The sequence below is a fragment of the Rattus norvegicus genome, chromosome 3 (assembly GCF_036323735.1).
Source record: "Rattus norvegicus strain BN/NHsdMcwi chromosome 3, GRCr8, whole genome shotgun sequence".
NCBI classification, from domain to species: Eukaryota; Metazoa; Chordata; class Mammalia; order Rodentia; family Muridae; genus Rattus; species Rattus norvegicus.
Window position 1 is genome coordinate 75,050,461 of NC_086021.1, and position 22,918 is coordinate 75,073,378.

General features: G+C 41.5%; 1 protein-coding gene across 8 annotated transcripts in view; it reads left to right on the forward strand.

The window, feature by feature from the left end:
• Positions 1-7,154: 7,154 nt before the first annotated feature.
• Ubr3 (ubiquitin protein ligase E3 component n-recognin 3) overlaps positions 7,155-22,918 on the forward strand; it is a 156,967-nt gene continuing 141,203 nt past the window's right edge. For all 8 annotated transcript variants that reach the window (XR_005501856.2, XR_005501857.1, NM_001134550.3 and 5 more), the window contains exon 1: positions 7,155-8,010. Coding sequence is in view for 6 of the 8 variants with exons in the window: in NM_001134550.3 (NP_001128022.2) it covers positions 7,475-8,010 (536 nt within the window). In the remaining 2 variants the exon portion in view is untranslated. The remainder of the gene's footprint in view (positions 8,011-22,918) is intronic.

Here is a 22,918-nt window from a genome sequence, read left to right on the forward strand (position 1 = left end):
TGGTGTGTCTGAAGACAGCTACAGTGTACTTATATATAACAATATATATATATATAATATATAATAAATAAAAAAATCTTTTAAAAAAGAAAGAATTTGTTACTAAATATTTATATAGTGAACATTTGGAACTTGCAAAGCTAGTGTATTAGGTTCTGGAAAAATAATTATGTGTCTTAGTTTTAAAGAAACTGAAGTTCTATATTAAAATATATTTCATTGTTCATCTAGTGAGCTAGTGCTAGAAGTCAGGACCCTCATGGAGGAAATCTACCCTGTGATCATCCCCTAACAATCATCATTTTCCTGGTCAGATCTATTAGGGATGCTGGAGCTGATGATTTCTTGAGTTCCAGGTGAGGATGACCTGTGCTACATAATGAGACCCAAAATAAATAAATGCTTAAGTTAAAAAAAAAACCCAAACTAAGCCTTCCGACTTGAAGATCTGAAGTCACGGTGGTGGTGACAGCATCCTTTTTTTATCAGTTTAGATAATTGCCATGGATAGCATGCTTCTAGAAGTCTACAAGCTCCCTGTCAGGAGCACTGTATTCTACGTGATGGTGGCCACAGAGTTCTTCACGAATGCCAATGTCCCTCCTTCCACCCCTGGTTTCTGGGAACCATCACCTTAGGTTATACAATTTGTATACAAAAATATGAATCTTGAAAGGAAGAGATCATCGTGGACAATCCTTCCAGGATTCTGGTTATGTGGCACAATCAATTAGAAACCCCAGCTGGAGAACAGCTAAGAATTTACAGCAGTACGAAAGAGCAATGCACGAGACAGCCAGACCTCTTTCAATCCGTTACCTAGTGTTGGAAATGATCTGAACATAATTAAAATGTGTCCCGGCCTTGTATATCACCAGTAAAGCATTTCACAATCATTAGTTAAAAGCGATGCATAATTCTTTTAACTGCTGTGTAGAAATAGTGTCTCCACTGGGAGGAAAACCGAGGACCTTTGCCCTGCTCATCCACACTGATGCTTTCCCAAGTTCTTCAGGAGTCTCCACACACTCATACATTTCTACAAAGTCCTAACATTTATCATCAATGTCTCCTCAGCAGGAGAACAGCAACAAGAAGAACGTTAACATGTCGCACCTTCCTCTTCAGCTGCAGGGACATAGCAGTACATGTATAGGAGGCTGAGTATTTACCAGCTTTCTTATCTATACTGGTTGTGATGTCAAAATGAGAGAGCCATTCAATGTAATAACCAATAACATGAACTAAAACACACAGATTTAGAGCTGAGGATGGCTGCTCGTCACTGTAATTCCATCACAGAAAGGGAAGGCAAGATGAACAGAAATTCAACATTATTTTTTGGTTATTAAATGAGCTTGAGGGGCTGGAGAGATGTCTCAGCAGTTAAGAGCACTGACTGTTCTTCCAGAGGTCCTGAGTTCAATTCCCAGCAACCACATGGTGGCTCGCAACCATCTGTAATGAGGTCTGGTGCTCTCTTCTGGCATACATTCAGGCAGAACATACATAATAAGTAGATAAATGTTAAAAAAAAAACCCAAAACATCCCCACCAGTTTATCATACAGCCCTGTGCCTAAGAGAAATTAAAACTTACTTTTACACCAAACATTGGCAACTATATTATTCATAGTTTCTTGAAACTTGAAATGACTCAAAGATTATTTTTTTATTGATTATTTGGTAAGTTCATATCATGCACCCTGATCACACTCACTTTATAGTCCTCCCAGGTCTGCCTCTCCACCCCTGTGACCTTTCCCTAGAAGAAAATAAGGAGCAGGAGGTTGGGAGGTGAAGGCTAAGAGAAGAGGAATTATGTTGCCCATTTACTCACTGGAGCATGGTGAAACTCCCATTGGCCAGCCCCTTAAAGAAAAAAAGAGTCCTCCTTCCTCACCTGCAACCCCACTAGAAGCCATCAGTTGTGGAGAGTTACAATTTAGCATCCTTATCACAATTTTTTTTTGGTTCTTTTTTTTTTTTTTTTTGGAGCTGGGGACCGAACCTTATCACAATTTTTAAGAGTTCTCTTCCATGGCTTCCAGTCTAGGCTGTTAGAGTTACTGTTACTCTGCTTTTTTTTTTTTTTTTTTGCACATCATATGCATGCAGTGCACATACAGGCCAGACGAGGGCATCAGAACTCTTGGAAACCAAGTTCCAGGGGTTTGTAAACTGTGTTAGTGCTGGGAACTGAACCTGAGTCCTCTGGAAGAGTGACAAGTGTTCTGAACCTCCGAGATAGCTCACCAGCCTCCCCCCTCCAGCCCCCATCTCTTTTTAGGTCTTTGAGAAACAATCAGTTGGACATTACTGCACCTGGCTTGCCGGGGATGGGGTGAAGGGGGATGGTGTCTGTTTCTCATCCTCTTTCTGAGATAGGGTCTATGTAGCCTAGGCTGGCCTAGAAATTGTGATCTTCTTGCCTCAGTGTCCTAAATGCTGAGATTACAAACATGAACTGTGATTCCCAGTGCAAAATATTCTTATCCTATTCTTTATTTTATTTCTTTATTTCCTTTATTTTCAAAATATTCTAGGATCCTGGGCCTCAAGCATGCTGAGCCACGGTTCACCCTGGTGATATTACATGCTGCCTCTCAAATAAAAATAAAATCACACAGAAAAGATAAAAGTTATAATAGAGGTAAACACAGTTCTTTCCAAAATTAATAAAGAGGCCCTTAACAGAATATTTGCATCTACTGGAGCTCTCTCTATTGCAAGAGGAGGAAAAACCCATTTTAAGCCTAGAAAGGGAATTACACTCAAGCATCCACACAGTGGAGGAAGAAGAACTGTTTGTAAGCACCTGTCCCTGTGCCCTCGGGACATCAGTCCCCCTGTCTCCAAGACAGACCCTGCACTTGGGTTTCTCTTAACCCCAGCTCTGTGCTGAACTTTCTACAACTTCACCACAGAGCAGAAGGGTCTCTTGTTTGCCAGGTCCACTTAGGACTCCTAGGAAGAAGTGACCATCTCAGCTAGCAGCCAGTGTCCCTCTCTCATCAAAGGGCAAGGAAATAGTCATGGAGGACGTCACAACACTATTCACAGGTCAGAAGTGAGCCTCAGTTTCTGTTTGTCCTCAAATACAGGTCACCTCCCTTCTCTGTGCATAGCACAGTCACCAAATCAAGTGGCAGCTATTGGGCCCACCTCAGGGCAAGTTACTCTGATACACATTAAGACTTAACATGCACAGGTCATTGCTATTTTACCTGTCTACCATGCCAAACTTATACTCATTTCATAGCCTTTAAAACAGCTCCTCTCGGACTGGAGAGATGGCTTAGGGGTTAAGAGCACCAACTGCTCTTCCAGAGTCCTGAGTTCAATTCCCAGCAACCACATGGTGGCTCACAACCATCTGTAATGGGATCCGATGCCCTCTTCTGGTGTGTCTGAAGACAGCTACAGTGTACTCATAATAAATGTTTAAAAAATAGCCTAAACAAACAAACAAACAAAGCCCCAGCTCTTCTCCTGTCCTTCATTTTTCTAGAAAAAAAAAATTTGGTGAGGCAGGTTATTGTGTAGCCCAGGCTGGGCTTGATTATGTAGGAGCAGATGATTTTTTTTTTTTTTGTGGTTCTTTTTTTCGGAGCTGGGGACCGAACCCAGGGCCTTGTGCTTCCTAGGTAAGCGCTCTACCACTGAGCTAAATCCCCAACCCCAGGAGCGGATGATTTTTAAGTCCTGGCCTTTCTGTGTCTACTCCCAAATGCTGGGATGAAGCCTGGTGTGGTGGTACACACTTCTGATCCCAAATCCTATAGAGGCAAAGGCAGGCTCGTCTCTGTGAGTTTCAGGCCAGCTACAACCTTGTCTCAAAACAGGAAAAACAACACAAAAAAATTTCAAAACACACCAACGATAAACAAAAACCAAGTGCTGAGATTACGGGCACACCTGGCTCCAGTATATTCTCTTATTAGTAAATGTTAATCTCTTTGGCTATAGTCATAAAAGTTACTCTGTCAGTTTTCTCTTTTAACATTAATGACTTAGAGAAGAGGTCTGATTCCTTTCTCGGCTGCACAGCACAGCAATTACAGCCACTGTCAGATGTGGGTGTCTGCATCTGTAGAGAGGAAAGCGTGAGATGAGTCCATAGCCTTCCTCACTTCCCTACCTTGTCCTTCCCTGTCTTAGTTACGGTTTTACTGTGTGAACAGACACCATGACCAAGGCAACTCTTACAAGGACATTTAATTGGGGCTGGCTTACAGGTTCAGAGGTTCAGTGCATTATCATCAAGGCAGGAGCCTGGCTGCATCCAGGCAGGCATGGTGCAGGAAAAACTGAGAGTTCTACATCTTCATCTGAAGGCTGCTAGCAGAATACTGGCTTCCAGGCAGCTAGGATGAGGGTCTTAAAGTCTATACCTACAGTGACACACCTACTCCAACAGGACTGCACCCTCTAATAGTGCCACTCCCTGGGTTGAGCATATACAGACCATCACACTGTCTTACTTTTTTTTTTGCTTGTTTGTTTGTTTGTTTGTTTGTTTCTTGGGGTGTTGCTCTGTTGTCCAGGGTAGCTTCAAACTCCTGAGACCCAAGTGTCTGGAGCATTGGGGACTATATATGTATACACCATTACAACTGGTTTTTATCTTTTATTATTTATTTATTTTTAGTTTTTCAGGACAGGGTTTCTGTAGACCTGGCTGGCCTAGAACTCAGAGATTCAGCTGTCTCTGCATCCCCAGTGCTGGGATTAAAGTTCTGTGCCACCAGTGGGCTCTGGTTTTAATCTTTTAATTTGATTTTGGGCCAAGGTTTCAGATAGCTCAGAATGTCCTTGAAGTCCCTATACAGCTGAGGATGATCTCAAACTTCTGACCTTCCTGCCTTTTCTTCTCAGTCGTTGGTTATATCAGTTGCCACCATGGATGGGGGTTCATCCCCCCCAATCCCCTTTGGAAAAGACCGAGTCCTTTAAGACTTCGCAGCTGTACTTTCTGCAGGTCTCTCGTTTGCTGAATATTGAAACAAGAGCATTTTTAGTAAGTTTCTCAGCTCATGCTTTTAGAATATTTTTGGGAAAAAGCATGACTGTGCATTTAGGGTTTGGCCTACATTAATGCCTCTGCACACTGGTTTTTGAGACATTTCGAAGGTACAAGTGTAGTTCTCAGAATCTTGTGGTTGTTTTATTATTAATATCATTATTTAATATTATTGTATGGCCCAGTCCCCCCATCCCTTAAAAATATTCCCAGAAAAGCTTCTACATTGGCTTCTATTGAGGCCCCAAAGATTTCTACATTGCCTTATTTATACAGCAAATTAGCTCAGCGAATGTCTGCCAGGTTGCTATCAGTGGCTCCCTGGGATATCTGAGGCTAGTCCTGGAGGAACACGGATGTGCTGCCTGCTGTGCTCTGGGGCATGTGAGCTACTTGATGGTTGTTTCCTCTGCTAGCACTTACTTACCAGGCTGATAGAGCAGGCTAAAAGAAATAAACATTAAAGAGCTGGCACATACTAGAAACTCAAGGAATGTTGTCCACCGTAATAATTCCCAGTTAGCAATAATCAGACAGGTATTTGAGTGTTACAAGCCGTGAGAAGGAAGACTGGGTCTTTTGCCCTCAAGAACCAGCTTTACCAGCCGCAGTGGTGGAATAAACCTGGTTCTAAGGCAGGAGGCTCTGAGTTGAAGGTAGCCCGAGTTACAAAGTATTTCAGAACAAACAACCATTCTAACCAACAAAGCCCCAGGAAAAGGAATGAGAATTTACTGCTCAAGACAGTTATTGAATAAATCAGAATCTTTTAATTTTTAAAATAATTTTTAAAGATTTATTTATTATATATAAAGTATACTGTAGCTATCTTCAGACACACCAGAAGAGGGCGTCAGATCTTATTACAGATGGTTGTGAGCCACCATGTGGTTGCTGAGATTTGAACTCAGGACCTCTGGAAGAACAGTCAGTGCTCCTAATCACTGAGCCATCTCTCCAGCCCTAAGTAGGTTTTTTATGTATGGGTGTTTTGCCTGCATTGGTGTATTCCTGTGCACCACTTACATGCAGCGACCAGAAGAGGGCCTTGGGTTCCCTGAAATTGGAGTTAAAGACAGTTGTGAGCTGCTATCTGGGTGCTATGAATCAAACCTGGGTCATCTGGAAGAGCAGTTGGTGCTCTTAACTCAACCCTGGGGATGAAGCTCAGGTGGTATAGTGCTTGCCCTGGAATGTACGGTGCTCTAGTTCAACCCCTGACCCTATGAACCAGGCATGGTACAATAATTCCAGCACTGGGACTAGGAGATCCAGGCCATCCTAGCCTACACAGAATGCTTGAGACCAGTCTGGTCCTAAAACACATAAGAGAAGCAAACTCACCCAACACTCTCATGGGACAGTGAATGGGTCTCTGTCTTTGTGTCTGTCTCTCTTTGCTCTGGACGGTCAGAAACAGAGATGTTGATGGGTTTTGAAGAGATAATTTTAGGAGCTTGGTAGTTCTCTCCACTAAGAGTTTGGGGTCAGAGGCTAACAGGGCTAAGGACATGGTTCAGCAAGTAAAGCCTGATGACTTGAGTTCAATCCTGAGGAAACCACATGATAAAGGAGAGAGAACCAGCTCTTACAAGGTGTTCTCTGACTACATGTGTACCAGAGGACTTCTACTCAAACGAATAAATTGAATGTAATTTTTAAAAGGACGAAAAACAAAACAAAACAAAACAAAAAACCCCTTACTTTTTATGTGGGCAGTGGTGGGCAGAGACAAGTGGGTCTCTGTGAGATCCAGGCCAGCCTGGTTTACAGAAAGAGTTCTACACAGAAATCTTGTCACCAAGAGCCAAACCAACCAAAGTAAATCAAGACAAAAAAGGAAATACCTTACCTTTTAAAAGAATTTATTTTAGGAGATTCACCTGGAAGTAGTATGAGGAGAACCGACTGAGGGAAATAGGAGGCAGCTTTAATAGCAGCAGGAATCTGGTAGTAATTAAGGTTCTGATGACAGCAATCAACATCTGAAGACCAGATACAGATACCTAAAGTACGTCTGGTAGATGTGTATAATCCCTACGTTCTAGGCAAATAAAGGGAAAAAACCCTGCATTTTTATTGTATTTTTTCTTTTTATTTATTTATTCTTCTCTCATAGACTACATCCCGACTGCAGAAAAGCCGCTTTTATTAAAGGTTGCCTTGGCGCTGAGTTCTTGTGTAAGGAGTTGTCAGTTTTGAAAGTTGGGAGCCAACAGGTAGAGAGGGATCACAGGAGCAGTACCCGGGCTCGGTGGAGGCGATGACCGGGGAGCCCGACGAGGGGCGGGGCTCGGCCGGAGGGCGTGAGCAGGGGCGGGGACCGCGCAGAAGTGCTCTGCGGCGCCCGGTATCGCGAGAGTTGGGCGGGCGAGCCATCGCAGCAGTCAATTCCCCCACCCTCCCGGGAGGAGCCGGGGGCCCTGGACTCTCCAAATTCTGAGCTCTCATCATGGCGGCGGCGGCCGCGGCGGCCGTCGGGGGCCCGCAGCCACCCCAGCCGGAGGTGTCCGCGCAGGGGCCGACCTTAGACAAGGCGGCTACCGCCGCGCACCTGAAGGCCGCTCTCAGCCGGCCGGATAACCGTGCGGGCGCCGAGGAGCTGCAGGCGCTGCTGGAGCGGGTGCTGAACGCAGAGCGGCCGCTGGCCCGGGCTGCGGGCGGCGAGGAGGCGGCGGGCGGCGGCAGCCCAGGCGAGGCCGAGGAGGATGCCCTGGAGTGGTGTAAGTGCCTTCTGGCCGGCGGCGGCGGCTACGATGAGTTCTGCGCGGCCGTGCGGGCCTACGACCCCGCGGCGCTCTGCGGCCTGGTCTGGACGGCCAACTTCGTGGCCTACCGCTGCCGGACGTGCGGCATCTCCCCCTGCATGTCGCTGTGCGCGGAGTGCTTCCACCAGGGCGACCACACTGGACACGACTTCAACATGTTCCGCAGCCAGGCCGGAGGCGCCTGCGACTGCGGGGACAGCAACGTAATGCGGGAGAGTGGGTGAGTGGAGCCCTGGAGAGGCGACCCGGGCGGTGTGGTCTTGTGGGGTCCGGGGAGCTCTAGGGGGAGATCTGGGAGCCGACCCGCATCTGTCCGGGGAAGCTTGGGAGAGAGCGCAGCCACAAGGGGTTGGAGGTGACTGAGCTGTCACTGGTGGGAAGGGGGTGGGGAGGAGAGGAGAGCATGTGCGGGGAACCAGGCTGGGAATTTTCGAGGAGGTCAGGGTGGGCGAGTGATGGGGAAAAGGGTGGTTCATTTAGTGTTTGAGGCGAGAGGCAGGGAGGAGGAGCGGACACTTGGAGGAATCTGGTGTGGAGCTGTCAGTTGTGTACTTGTTGCGAAAGGGTGTACAAAGCTGCCTGCCTGGTTCTGGAGAAGAGCCTTAGAAGGGAATTAGATTGACTGGGAGAGAGTGATTTGGCTTCTCAGTCGGGTCAGTTGGGTCATAGGATGATGAGGGCCAGGGAGAGGGTCTTATAACTGCAGGTTAGGATCCTTTGCGGGCGGGGGGGGGGGCGTCTGAACTGTCTGTGTGCCTGTCTGTGTGAGGGACCGAGCTCTGGAGCTAATGGAGTTGAGGGAGGAGGGAAGGGGAGGGGCTTGCATAAAAAAGGACTGTTGAGCTGTCAGTGGAGTATTTGATACGCTGGAGTGACCGAGAACTGGGCTCCTGAGCAATCAGATATAGAATACCCCTTACACCAGAAGAGGGAGAAAATCACTGAGCGAAATAGGAATCAAGTGCTGGGTTTTATCTAGTTAAGGGCGCCTTATTCATTAGTATGAGAACATCCGTCTAAAAGGAGACACTTGACAGACACATGCATCTTTTGACGAACGCATTGGTGTGTGCGGTGCACCTGGTGTGCCATGCCACCTATGCCTTAATCCACTCACACTACAAACCTTAAATAGGAGTTAGAGGCTGGAGAAGAGGTGTCTGAGCAGATGGATTAAGAAAAAGGATTCAGGAGTTAGCAAGACCTTGCAAATGATAATAATCAGGGCTAGCAATTAGAATTTTTTTTGCTTTACTTTTAGCATTTTAATATTTATATATTAGTGAAGCCCAAATAATCTACAGTAAAAAAAAATTCCTCCTTTCTGGTCTCTGATCTTCCAGTTCCTTCTCACTGCTTTCAGTTTCTCTTAGTCCAAACCAGGCAACAATGAATGTTTCCTCCAGCTATGTCCTCTCACACCAAAGGTAACATTGTTGTACATCTTCACTCTGATGTCGGCTCTTATCAGTAAATCAGTTCCTGATTCTATAGTGTAAACATGACTATACAATGTTCCATGAGTTTGCTGCCCTTGATTTAATTAATGCTGTCATTTTATGGGCACGAAGATTCCTAGAACAAAATAAAAACCTGGTGTGCCACTCTTCTCTCACCTGTAAAGAATATCACTGGGGTAAATTTACAAAAGTGTAAAAATTGTCCTTCCTAAGGCTTGTAATAATTACTGTATGGAATGGCTGTTTCCCAGTAACTTCCTTAATAGTGTTAATAAAACTTTAGATTTTTTTCTGTTTGGTGGAAGTGGTCAAATTTTAACTACTTTACATAATTTAACTCATATAATCTTTAACTTTTGAGATACTTTCCCATTGGAGAGGAAAACAGCATAGATTTTTAAAACTTGATAAAGATCACCCAGATGGTAAGCTAGGCATGCTATAATTGCTGACCTCTTAGCCACTTCCCTACTGCTTGTGTTAAACTGCATTCTTTAACTTGTTTTGGGGCGTTTAGGGGGTGTTGGGTGTTTACCTGGGGTGTTGGGCATACTAAGAATGTGCTCTTCCAGTTTCTTTTTTTTAAAGATTTGTTTATTCTATTTATATGAGTACACTGTAGCTGTCTTCAGATGCACCAGAAGAGGACATGAGATCCCCATTACAGATGGTTGTGAGCCACCATGTGGTTGCTGGGAATTGAACTCAGGACCTCTGGAAGAGCAGTCAGTGCTCTTAACCACTGATCCATCTCTCCAGCCTGAATCAATTCTGTTCTTATTGGTTTTTCTCTTCAGTATTGTTTTGTCTTTTTGATTTTAAATGCCATTTTAAAACCTCCAGTTGAGGGACGTGAAACCCTTGGTCCTGCCAAGGCTGGACCCTCCCAGTGCAGGGGAATGTCAGGGCTGGGAGGTGGAAAGGGGGGAGTGGTTGGGGAGGGGGATGGGATAGAGGGCTTATGTTATGGGCAGGAATCCTGGAAAGGGAACAGCATTTGAAATGTAAATAAAAAATATCCAATAAAAAAATAAAAAGAAAACCTCCAATTGAAAAACATATTTTTATTATTGTGTGTATATGGGGTGTGTGTGTGTGTGTGTGTGTGTGTGTGTGTGTGTGTGTGTAGGTCAGGGGACAAGTTTGTTGTGTCAGCTCTCTCCTCACACTACTATGAGGGCTCTGGAGACCAAATTGAGGTAGTTGAGCTTATGTGGCAAGCTCTTCATGTTGAGCCATCCCCTTTGAAAAGAGGGATGTCAAGTCATGGATGACTTAGCGCAGTCTCTTGCATATACTGAGACATTTTTACTTCTTGTTCTAGGTTAGCATTCAGGGGAACTAATAATGAAAGAAATAATGTTGGGCCTTCTCTGAAATTTGGAACAAAGTGATAACTATCAGGTTTTTCTGGATGAAGTGCAAATCTGGCATTTTAAAATTATGATGCATCATTGTGGAAGTGGAAATAATGTTACTAAGGTTTTTCTTTTGTTTGAGATAGGTTCCTGAAATTTGTTATGTAGACCATGCTGGTTTTGAACTTTGAGTAACCCTCTTGCTTCTGACTTTCAAGTGTTGTAGTTACAGGTATGAGCCACCATGTTGGGGACCTCCTCCTCTGCCTCTGCTTCTTTTTTGAGACAGGGTCTTAATGTCTAACCCCAGCTGGCTGTGAATTCACAGTCTTCTTCCTGCCTCATTCCCCCAAATGCTGGGATTACAGGTGTGAGTCGTTATGCCCACCTTCTACTAAGTTTATTTATTTATTTATTCATTCATTTATTTGTTGAGAATACAAACACAGATTTAGGGCATCCATGCAGTAGATCGGTCCATGAGATTTCAGGGAAGTAATTTTCCCCATGGTAGCAGTTACATTTGGATTGACTTAATATTTACTGATTAATTGTTGTCTTGGAGAAACAGAGCTCTTGCCTGTGTGTCCAGGGTCATGGACAAGACTGAACAGGGGGACAGTATTGGAGCCATGTGATTAGTCTGAGATTTTTACAACTTAATGGCTTAGATGAAATAATTTTGGGCTGAATACCTACTCTCTTGCCTTTAGAGGGCTAGATAATGATGGCCAGAGTTACAGACTAAAATTCAGCTCCTGAAGCTATTTTAGGGCTAGACATCAACAATTTATAACTGTGTTCCAGGTGGGCAGACCCGCGTTACCCTGAAAACAGTCCTTAAAGGTTGCTGAAAACTGAGAATGTATGTATTTTGGAATTGTTCTTTCATTAGCATAAAGTGTGTCTATCCCATTGGTTAGGCAATCGCAGAAAGATCCCATTCCCCGTATTCTTACTACTGTATCGATCAGTTGCAGTGCTGGGGATTGAACCCCAGCCTTATTTGTTCCTAGGAATATGCTCTACCCCAGAGCTATACTTTATCCTTGTGTCTGTGTGCTTAATACAGAAAGAAATCTTGGTGTACCTTCATCCTTTTTATGTGTCTGACTGTTGTGGTAAGATGTTGTGTGATTAGAGATTATCTATTATAATGGTATTAGCATTTCATTTACAAATTTGCAATTATAGAAATAAGGGAAATATTCAGGTTTTTGGTTTTGTTTTGTTTTAAAGGCAGGGATCTTTCTACTTACCTTTAACTAGCTGTCCTAAGAAAATACTCTATAGACAAACTTGGCCTTGAACTTACAGAGTGCTTCCTGCCTTTGCCTCCTGAATGCTGGGATAAAGGCAAGTGCTGGCTTCTTCTATTTTTGTTTTGGTAACATTGCTGTTGTCAGTGTAATAGTAGAATTAGCAGACACAGGAAACAGAAAGAATAATTGAGAATTTATTTGTGAGATGATAGCACAAAGGACATGGGAATGTTTTTATAGTTGTAATAACTGACTGTGCTGGGGAGATGGCTCAGTGCTTAAGAGTAATTATAGCTCATGCTGCGAACCTGGGTTCAGTTCCCAGCACCCACATTATGGCTTACAGCCACTGTCACTCTAGTTCCAGGGGATCCAGCATCCTCCTCTAGTCTGGGGAGGGGGTGTTGCATACATGTGGTATGCATATACATACAGGCAAAATGCATACACCTAAAGTAAAAAAAAAATAGAAAAAAATCTTGAAAAGAAAAACACTGTATAATGATATAACATTTGTATCTGTGGCGCTGGCAGTTGAAGTACATATGCTTTCCACATGTACAAGAGTCACGATAGAGTAAGTGTAATTGTTGTCATAAATGGTTGATGGGTGGGTGAACTTAAAAACAAGACAAAAGAAAGCAAGCAAAACAGTGTGATGAAAAATGTAGAATAAATTCTGACTGGCTGGTTTTAGGCTATGATGGGGTACTAAACAGAACTGTGATTTTACACATTCCTTTAATTTTGTTGTATTTTGACTATTTTTAATATATATTATGAAAAAATGTATATATCCACTTTGCTTACTTTCTCCCAGACTTTAAGGTCCTTTAAAAAAGTGGGGAGCACCCTAGAGGCCAGCATAGATGCATTCAGTAGATGGCTTCCTAAGTGTTAATTGGGCTGATAGTATCTGAAAAGATGCCCTATGATTACATTGCTTTATTATTCAGGAGATGGCATTGATTATCAGATTCATAGCAGCTGTTTTCAGAGGGTTTAGGGTAGTTTTCCCCACCTTTAAAATGTCAAAAGCAGTAACTGTTGGCTATAAAATAAAAGAGTGGATAAAGATAAAAAAAAGGTCGAGGTCCTTATGTTCATCTATTTCTCAATCAGGGTTTTCTCTCATTTTCATTTGACCGCAGTTATATACTTAAAAGATCTAGCAAGAGTGGATGAGCATGTCGGGTTATTTTGTTGATATATTTAGGTAGTTTGCTTTGTGACAGAGCTTAAGTGGAGTTCTTAAGTGGTGAATATCTGGTTAACACTCTTTCTCTTCATTATTTTCTTCAACATGTATTGGGCAATGTCTCATATTAGTACATAGTGCATTTTATTTTCTTTCTTTAAAAATTTTTTTCCTCTTTTATGTATATGAGTGTTTTGCTTGAATACATGTCTGTGGACCACTTGCATGCCTGATGCTAAGAGAGGCCTTGGACCCCCTGGAACTAGAGTTACAGATGGTTTTGAATCACCAGGGTCCACTGGAAGAGCAGTCAGTGCTCTGAACTCACCCGCCCCTGCCTCCTGAGTGCTGGGATAGAAGATGTGCATCACACTCCCATGTTTTTAAGACAGTTATTTTGTATTCCACTGCATTTAGGGGGAGCTGTTATAGATACTACTCTAGTTAATATTGTCAGTTTATTTCAAAAAATTTACAGTCTTCTCAATGTATGAGTTACTTTCTTTCCATCCTGGCCCACAACATATACTATTTTTTTAATCTTTGATTTTCATAGATATTTTTACTTTCACACAGAAAACTCAGCAGTGATAGCAGTCTAGTCATGGGTTCTGTATAGCCTTTCCCCCTTTCCAGCTTGGCAGTGTTGCTTTTCCATCAAGCTGTGCATTTTGTACCTGAGATGTTGCTTTTCCACTGATGGCAGATGTCATCATGTTATTACCATTGGTCCTGGGACCTTCTACAAGCTTAGCCAGGGCTCCTCTTTTTCTGGGTTAACCTGTTGAAGGTGATGGTGGTGCATGTCCTTTGACTAAACATCTAGCCTACCTTCTTTTGGATGGTGCTGTAGGAAATCCCTATCTTGAGGCACAGAAATTAATTTGTCACTAGTTCATTAGTGTCATTGGGTATCTTTCTTTTTGATTTTTTTTTTTTTTTTTTTTTTGGTTCTTTTTTTTTTTTTTTTTTTCGGAGCTGGGGACCGAACCCAGGGCCTTGCGCTTCCTAGGTAAGCGCTCTACCACTGAGCTAAATCCCCAGCCCCTGGGTATCTTTCTTTTTAATGAACTGTTGTTGCATGACTTTGTGGCTTTTGGTCTTTGTTGTCCTGTGCCCTGGGAAAATCAGAGAAATTAATATTGCATAGTGTCCTTTTCCCTTTGCTGCCTTCTTTGGTATCAAGGTTTGTTCTTTTGTTTTGTGTCTACTTGGTGTTTCCCATTGTCTGTTACCATCAGAGTCTAGGGCCTTTGTCACATCATGCCTTATTCTGTAAGGTATCGTTGTCTTGCCTGTCTCAGTATGATATCTACCTACATGCCAATCTTTCTGCCTTTCTTTGTGCTGGTGGGGCTCTCTCTATTATCTATCTTTACTGAACTTTTCACATTCCTATCCTTGAAGAAGCCCAGTGTGAGTTTTTTTTTTTTTTCTGGAGCTGGGGACCGAACTCAGGGCCTTGCGCATGCTAGGCAAGCGCTCTACCACTGAGCTAAATCCCCAACCCCCAGTGCGAGTTTTAATTCCACAATGAATGGAACTCATTCACAAGGCAACACAAGCAGGGCACATATGTGAGGCTGTGGTGCAGTGTTTGATTTTATGACGTAACAGCTCTATTTATCCTCAGTTTGTACTTCTTCAAGTAATAATCTTTCAGTACAAACTTAATAATAAAAATGACTTTACTTTCCCATTTATATCCTATTTACACATACTGGCATTTTAGCAAAATAGTTAATACAATATGGTTATTGGTAGAAAGTATTAGAATGATTTTTTTTTTTTTTTGTTTTTTCAAAATAGAGTCACATTGTATACCTGGCTATCCTGAGCTTACTGTGTAGACTGGGCTAGCTCTGCCTGCCTCTGCCTTTTGAGTGCTAGATTTAAAGGCATGCACTGCCACTCCTGGTAGAGCTAATCTCTTAAATTAATGTATGTCTGTATATATTTGCATGGATTACTTGTAAAGTTTCTTCCCTTATGAACTTGGAATTTTTTTTTTAATGGAATAGTCATCTAATTGTGAAGTTACCAATTCACACAAGGAGCAAAATACCTTTCATGATGTAAGAAGTTGGAGGAAGAAGAGCTGAAGAAAACTCTACTTCTTTTTTTGTATTCATTGCCCTTTTCTATTACTAATTTACCAGAAGTAGTGTAGATGTGATTTCTGCTTTCAGTGGGTAGAGGACTTTGTGGCATCTGAAGTATAGCAACAAATTGGAAGTCCTCTTAGTTGTAATTATGTTTTCTTTTATCATTATAATACTTTAAAACTATTTGTAACTCAACTATCTGGTTTATTCCATTCTATGTCCTGCTACATGGCTGGTACCTCTCCTCAGTTTTATATGTCCGACTTCTTCTGAGTCTGTATGGCAAACCTTAAGTGCCTGACTATTTTATCTCAGATTTCCTTGCTAGCTGCTGGATGTCCCACCTTCTACTTCCTGCCTTTGCTATAGGTCATTGAGGAGCTTCACATAGTGATATAAACATTATCCTACATTTCCCTCTTTTAGTCCAATAAAAGGCTCTTTCTCTAACATCAGTAAACTATATACAATAAGAACAGTTATGAAAATCATCAGGTAAGAATTATATTCACAATGTCCAGACCATATATATTTGGTAACCTTGGAGAAAATATTATCTATCCTATCTTGGTGAATTCAAAGTTCTGTACCTAATTCACTTTCTATCATAATTTGAATTTATTAACCTATAAATATCTTCTTAGACCTTAAATTGTTATCTTGAATCCTAAACAACTTACGTTTAATTGTGAAACTATAACTATCTAGTCTTTAACCCCATTGAGATCTGAGAAGGATAACTATTACCAGAGTAAACAGGAAGTACAGAGCAAGCAGCTTCCAAAACTATAGAAATGACAAAGGTTGCTGGCTACCTGGACAGTCTCCCAAGGTTCCTCTGTGTCCTGGGAGCATCATCTTCAGCCTTCTGACCCAGAATATCTGACAGGCTTTTTTTTTTTTTTTTTGTGAAGCAGGAATTGTGAATGACTGCCTACCTTGTCTTGGCAAAGCTCAGCAGTTGACTTCCCTGTGTCCTGTTTGTCCGTTTTGGACAGCATGCTGTCAGCAGTTGAGGCAGGGGCAGGTTCTTGTCCAGTGGCTAGTTTGCCACATCTGAAGCAAGCTCCATAAGGAGGTTCTTCTAGCTCTGTCGTCTTCTCTGAAGTCGAGTGGGGGTGCTGGCAGGAGCAGGCCTGTCTCACTGCCATGAAAACCTTACAGTAATGAAACATCTCTAAATGCCATGTATTGAGGATTTTGAAGATCATCGATCTCTATTACATCTAATCTCTATTACATTATCTATTACATCTGGTGTAGTCCAATGTTGCTATCCATTATCTGTTCAATTTTGAAATAACTACAGGAAGCTTAATAAAGCTTATTTATGTAATTAAGCTAGTCACATGACCGTCACAAGTTTGACTGACTACTAACTTGAATTTCTTAACTGTCTTTACTATCCTCAACAGTTTGCAATAGCAGTTTTCAAGGACTAGAACTTCACATGACATTTTTAAAGGAGTTGCATAGGTACAGTTAAAACATGCGCACCCCCCCACATATGTAAATTTTTACATATAAACAATATATAAATAAAGTACACAAATATGTAAATATGTAAAATACACATATAAATATATTTGTATGTGTATGTAGGCATAAAGTATTATATTATGTAAAATAAATATATACATAAATATTTGGTTTGTTGAAGTTCTTTAGTCTAAAAGGAGGGTGAGTAATCTACCTTTTTACCCTATCATTCTTATATTCCCATCCTTTTCTTTCTATCTCTTCTCTCCACTCTTCACCTAACATTAGATAAGAGAGAAGGATAGAGAAAAGAAAAAGAGAAATAAATCTCTGAATCTAACCTCCTTATTTTGTTTCCCCGTGACAATTTGTAACCAGCTCCCCCAAACAATGATATCGATTCCCATTGAACGACAAAAACTCACCCACCTCTTTTCTGGGGAATAGGCATCGTTCTCTTAAAATTTCTTCCAGGACAACTTCAAAGCCACTGACCCTAGCTGATTGGGGCCATTTGTAACTGGCAGCTTTTCCACCTGTGCCCCAGTATCCAATTATAATGACTTGGAGGCTTTTTATTTATTTATAAATTTATAAATTTCTAGGTCTTAATCTAGATTTTTCCCCGACTAGCTTCACACAGTTATCACATTTATATTATTATTCTATGTCCTGCTACATGACTGATTACCTTTCCTCAGTTTCCAGCGTCCTCTGCCTCCAGATGGTGAATTTTAAGTGCCTGACTATTTTATCCCAGAATTCCTCTCTTTCTGCCTGATGTCCTACCTCCTACTTCCTGCCTCTGCTATAGTCCATCAGCTTTTTATTTTAATCAATCTGGAGATGCCTTAGGCAAACAAGGAAGGATGGAGGCATATCTTTGCACAGTTCATATAAACACTATCTCTACATAGATTAATAATTGGTCTATTCTGGCTTTTGTTTGTGTTTGTGTTATACTTGTCAGTGGGCATTTGCACATGTGCGGGTATACATATGTACATGCATGTGTGTGTTTCTTGCATATTGAAGTTAGAAGTTAATAGTGCTTTTATCACTCTCCACATTCTTCTTATTAAAATTTTGCTTATGTATGTATGTGTGTGTGTAGGTCAGAGAACAACTTGAGGGAATTGGTTCTCTCCTTCCATCAGGGGACTTAGGGGTTAAACTTCAGGTGGTCAGGAAGGACAGGAGCCACCTTTACTTGCTGAGGCATCTTGCTGGCCCTCCACTTTTGTTTTTTGAGAGAGAGTCTCACTGCACCTAAAGCTCACATAAAAATCAAGATAGTGTAGCACCCATTTGTAACCCCGGCAATAGCAGAGGGGAGACAGGCAGACTAGGGGCTATGTAGCCAGAAAGTCTAGCCTAAACACCAAGTTCTAGGTTGTCTTAGGGTTTTACTGCTGTGAACAGACACCATCACCAAAGCAAGTTTTAAAACGAACAACATTTAATTGGGCTGGCTTACAGATTCAGAGATTCAGTCCATTATCATCAAGGCAGGAGCATGGCGACATCCAGGCAGGCACGGTGCAGGAGGAGCTGAGAGTTCTACATCTTCATCTGAAGGCTGCTAGCAGAATACTGGCTTCTAGGCAGCTAGAATGAGGGTCTTATAGTCCACACCCACAGTGACACACCTACTCCAACAGGGCCACATCTTCTAATAGTGCCACTCCCTGGATGGAGCATATACAGACCATCACACGGGTTCAATATGGTAGGAGGAGGGAACCAATTACACAAGTTGTTCTCTGACCTCTGGCTAGTAAGCCTCAGAGCTCTGTTGTCTCCTCCCCTGTTGGAGTTACAGGCATGCACCACTATGCTTAGCTCCTTATGTGAGTCCTCAGGTCTTGGACTTGCACAGCAGACACATTACTACTGAGCCACCCCTCCTCAACTCTGTGCTGCTCTGCTAATAAGCTTTTTGTTTTGATTGTATTGTATTTTATATTTTTTGGGAGAGGGTTTCTCAGTGTAGCTTAGCTGTCCTGGAACTCCTCAGAGGCCATTACACACTGACCATTACATAATGCTCTGAAGACCAGGCTGGCCTTGAACTCAGAGATCTGCCTGCCTGTGACTCGGGAGAATGAGGATTAAAGGCGTGCCCACACCTGAACCACTGTTGCCTAGCTTCTTTTGGTTTTAGAATATACTTCTGTCAGTCTTGTTCCTTGTTCATTTGGAAAGGGTCTAGTGTTCGTCGGAGTTGTTTGTAGTGGTGACCTGCTCTTCCAACTTAGAAGACTTTTTGTATTTAGGGGCTCAATGAAATCTTCGAAAAAACTATGTTATCAAGTTACATATGTAACCCTTACATTTTTAATACTTTTCTATTCCATTCATTTCTGAGCAAGTGTCAAAGCCCGCAAGCCTGAAGACCTGAGTTTAATTCCACATGGTACAAGGAGGAAAACATCTCCTGAAAGCTGAAAGTTGTCCTCTGACTTCTATACATGGCACATGCGCCCCACCCCCACCCCCACATACACATAGAAAAATAAATAAACACACGAAGAAGCTTCTTTCATTGGCTCTTGCTTTTTTATTCAATATAAACCTCTGGTGGTGGTACCTGGGTCTTATACTTAAGAACATTTGGGGGCTGGGGATTTAGCTCAGTGGTAGAGCACTTACCTAGGAAGCGCAAGGCCCTGGGTTCGGTCCCCAGCTCCGAAAAAAAGAACCAAAAAAAAAAAAAAAAAAAAAAAGAACATTTGGAGCTAAAGACTAATTTAAGTCTGTTTTCTTGTTTTCAAGTTGTCATGTTTGTTCTTGGTTGCCTTTTCCTCTGAATGATGTTGTTGTTGTTAACTGTGTATTTCCTTTGCTAGTTTATGTGCTATAATTTTTACTATACTATGGTATGAAGTTCAGTGTCAATGATATAATAGGTGTTTGCAAAAAGAAAGAGCTTTAGTGTAGGTCATTTGACAAGGAGACGAGAAGAATGCTAAAATGCCTCCCTGACTATCCAGAAGTAAAGTAATTTAAGTGTCCTGGGAGAAAAGAAACCAAGGACTGGTTGATTGAAGCCAGAAATTTTGGTGGTATAATTGATGTCAGATATATCAGACCAGATAGATATTGTGGATATTTTGTAATTGAGTGTCAGGATCTATCCACTTTCTTCTAATCTCTCTCTCTCTGTCTCTGTCTCTCTCTGTCTCTGTCTCTCTGTCTCTGTCTCTCTCTCTGTCTCTCTCTCTCTGTCTCTCTGTCTCTCTCTCTCTCTCTCTCTCTCTCTCTCTCTCTCTCTCTCTGTGTGTGTGTGTGTGTGTGTGTGTGTGTGTGTAACTGGACAAGCATGCAGGTAGGTATTGAGACCAGAGGAAGATGTTGGGTGCCTTTTTAAAAAATTGCTTTTCACTCGTTGTTTGAGACTGGGTCTCTTGTTGAACCTGGAACTTGGTGTTCAGGCTACACTTTCTGGCTACTGAGTCCCTAGTCTGCCTGTCTCCCCTCTGCTGTTGCTAGGGTTACAAATAGGTGCTACTCTTTCTTCTTGCTTTTTATTTTTATGTGTGCTGGGATCCAAATTCAGGACCTCATGCTTGCTTAGCAAGGACTTTATCCACTGGGACCATTTCCCTGACTTGTCTACTTTTCCTTTGGGCATTTAGCATTCTTTGCTTAATTCTCACATTTGTATCCTGAGTCAGTTGTAATAGATGATTCTCAAAAGTTTTCATTCCTTCCTTCTCTGTGTTCCATACATTCGATGCCTGACATTGTAAGTTGTACCTTGTTGGCTGCCCTATATATTGTTCATATATTGTTTTTATGTATATACTTTATTTTTAGCATAGTTATTTTCTTGGAAATAGTTTGAAAATGTTAAGAAACAAATCATAAAAGACTGATGAAGTGCTTAGTTTGGGGTTAATTTTTGTCTTCTTCTGAGGAAAGATTCTTTTGAGTTATTGAAGTCTCATGAATTAGTGTAATTTTGACTGAGGATGTAGTTAAGTGGGAAAGTGGTTACCTAGCATTTGCAAGTTTCAGTCTCTGAAGTCTTAAAAATTACTTCTTGCCTTCTGTCATATCTCTATATTTATCTGTCTGTAACAGCTATCTTTTGCTATCTATCTGCTCTCTCTGTATCATCTCTCTGTTTCTCTCTGACATCTGTCTATTCATGTAGTCATCCATTCATCTATTTGTTTTTACTTTTAGACAGAGTCTCAATGGTGGAGCTCTCTGGCTGTTCTGGAACTCACTTGTTGACCAGGCTAGCCTCAAACTCAAAAAAGATCCATTTACTTCCGTCTCATGAATGCTGGGGTTAAAGGTCTGTTCAACCACACCTGGCTTCTTGCTTGAATTTTGTAATTTCCAGTATGATTATGGGAACAAATACCATTTATACCATTCTTTTTTTTCTTTCTTTCTTTTTTACCTGGAGCTGAGGACCGAACCCAGGGCCTTGAGCTTGCTAGGCAAGCGCTCTACCACTGAGCTAAATCCCCAACCCATTTATACCATTCTTGATCTAACATGTGAGTCCTATGCTTTCAGAGGTGTTTATCTCTGGTGTTGGGTAATTTTCTTACATTTATGTGCTGATCAGTACCTCAGGACTCTGGAACATTCTTTATGCATTCAGGGGATAATTTCTTTAGAGTTTTTTTTTTTTTTCTTTTTGATATAGCTCAAAGTATAGCTGCATTCATTTTCTAGAACAAGTTCTGTCTTCTCAAGTCAGGAAATTTGCCTAGGCCATTTTGGTTCTTGTTTGTGTTGGATCTGGGAAAATCTCCTAATGAAGTAAGATGACTTTGGTAGGGCTCAGTCTGTTTCCTACCTATTGCCTGATATCCAGATTGTTGAAAAATAGCACTTTGTACGTTAGCTAGATTTTGGTTGTTTTAAATGAAAGAGTTATTTGGTGTCTAATTTATCTAGGGTAAAAGTTAATGTCCCAAGGGTCTTGTATCTTTGCTTTTGATGTAGAATTTATTTTATTTTATTTTTTTTTATTAATAAGGCATGTTTTTGGAGAGTGGCTTCTTTGTTTCCATTATAGTTAAGTGGTAAGTGGTAGGTGTTTTTTTTTTTTTTTTTTTTTTTTTTCCTTTTTAAAAAATTTTGATGTATATGAGTGCTCTATCTGCATGTATACCTGCATACCAGAAGAGGGCATCAGATCCCATTACAGATGATTGTGAGCCATTATGTGGTTGCTGGGAATTGAACTCAGGACCTCTGAAAGAGTAGCCAGTGCTCTTAACCGCTGAACCATGTCTCCAGCCCCTTTTTTCTTCTTCTTTTTTACTTTTTTGCTTTTCAAGACAGGGTTTCTCTATATAGCTTGGGAGGTTCTGGAACTCCTTCTGTAGACCAAGCTGGCCTTGAACTCACAGAAATCCACCTGTCTTTGCCTCCTAAGTGCTGGGATTAAAGGTGACCATCACCTGTAGTTAAGTGGTGTTTTGATTAAAATATATTGAAGAAAATGTGATATTGTCTGTCTCCCCTCCTGGAAAACAAATATGTTTTTTAATGATAAACTAAATTCCCTTAATTATGTACATATTTTTGAATGTACAGTCTTCTGTGTTAAATTTATTTTCCTTCCCCTCCTCTCTTCTCTCCATTGAGTCTAAGACCTTAATGCTAAGAATTCTACCACTTAGGCCCAGTCACCTAAGGATATTTTCTGTTGTCTTCATGTTCTCTGGAAATGTGTTGCTCTGCTCTATTTTTGGGAGAGAATTATCATCTTTTAGAAAAGGAACCAAACTTAGTACAAGTTCATGGAAACTTATGTACAAATTTCAGTATAGATTTTCCTGAAAACTTATCTTGTTAGCTTTATTTTTTAAAAAAATATATAATTATAAGTAATTAAATACAGGGCACTTTGTAGCCCTGGCTGGCCTGGAACTCACAAAAATTCTCCTATCTTTGCCTCCTGATGCTGGGATTATCTTTTAAAATTACATAAATCACTGTATTTACCGTTAAAATGCATTTTTGAAATCAGATGTGGTGGCACAGTCCTAGAACTTGAAATGTAGAGGCAGGGGGATCGAGTTCAATGATAGCCATTGATAGCCATTGTCTCAAAAGATTGTTTCCTTTCCCTTTCCCCTCCTTGTTTTCATCTTATTTGATACTGTGAGGGAAATCTTACTGTGTTTCTCATGCTATTCTCCAGCTCCTGTATGGAGTTATTGTCTATGTCTGGGCACATAGAATTTTAATATTGGAACCCATCTTGGAGATTATTTGCTGCCAGCTATTTTGTG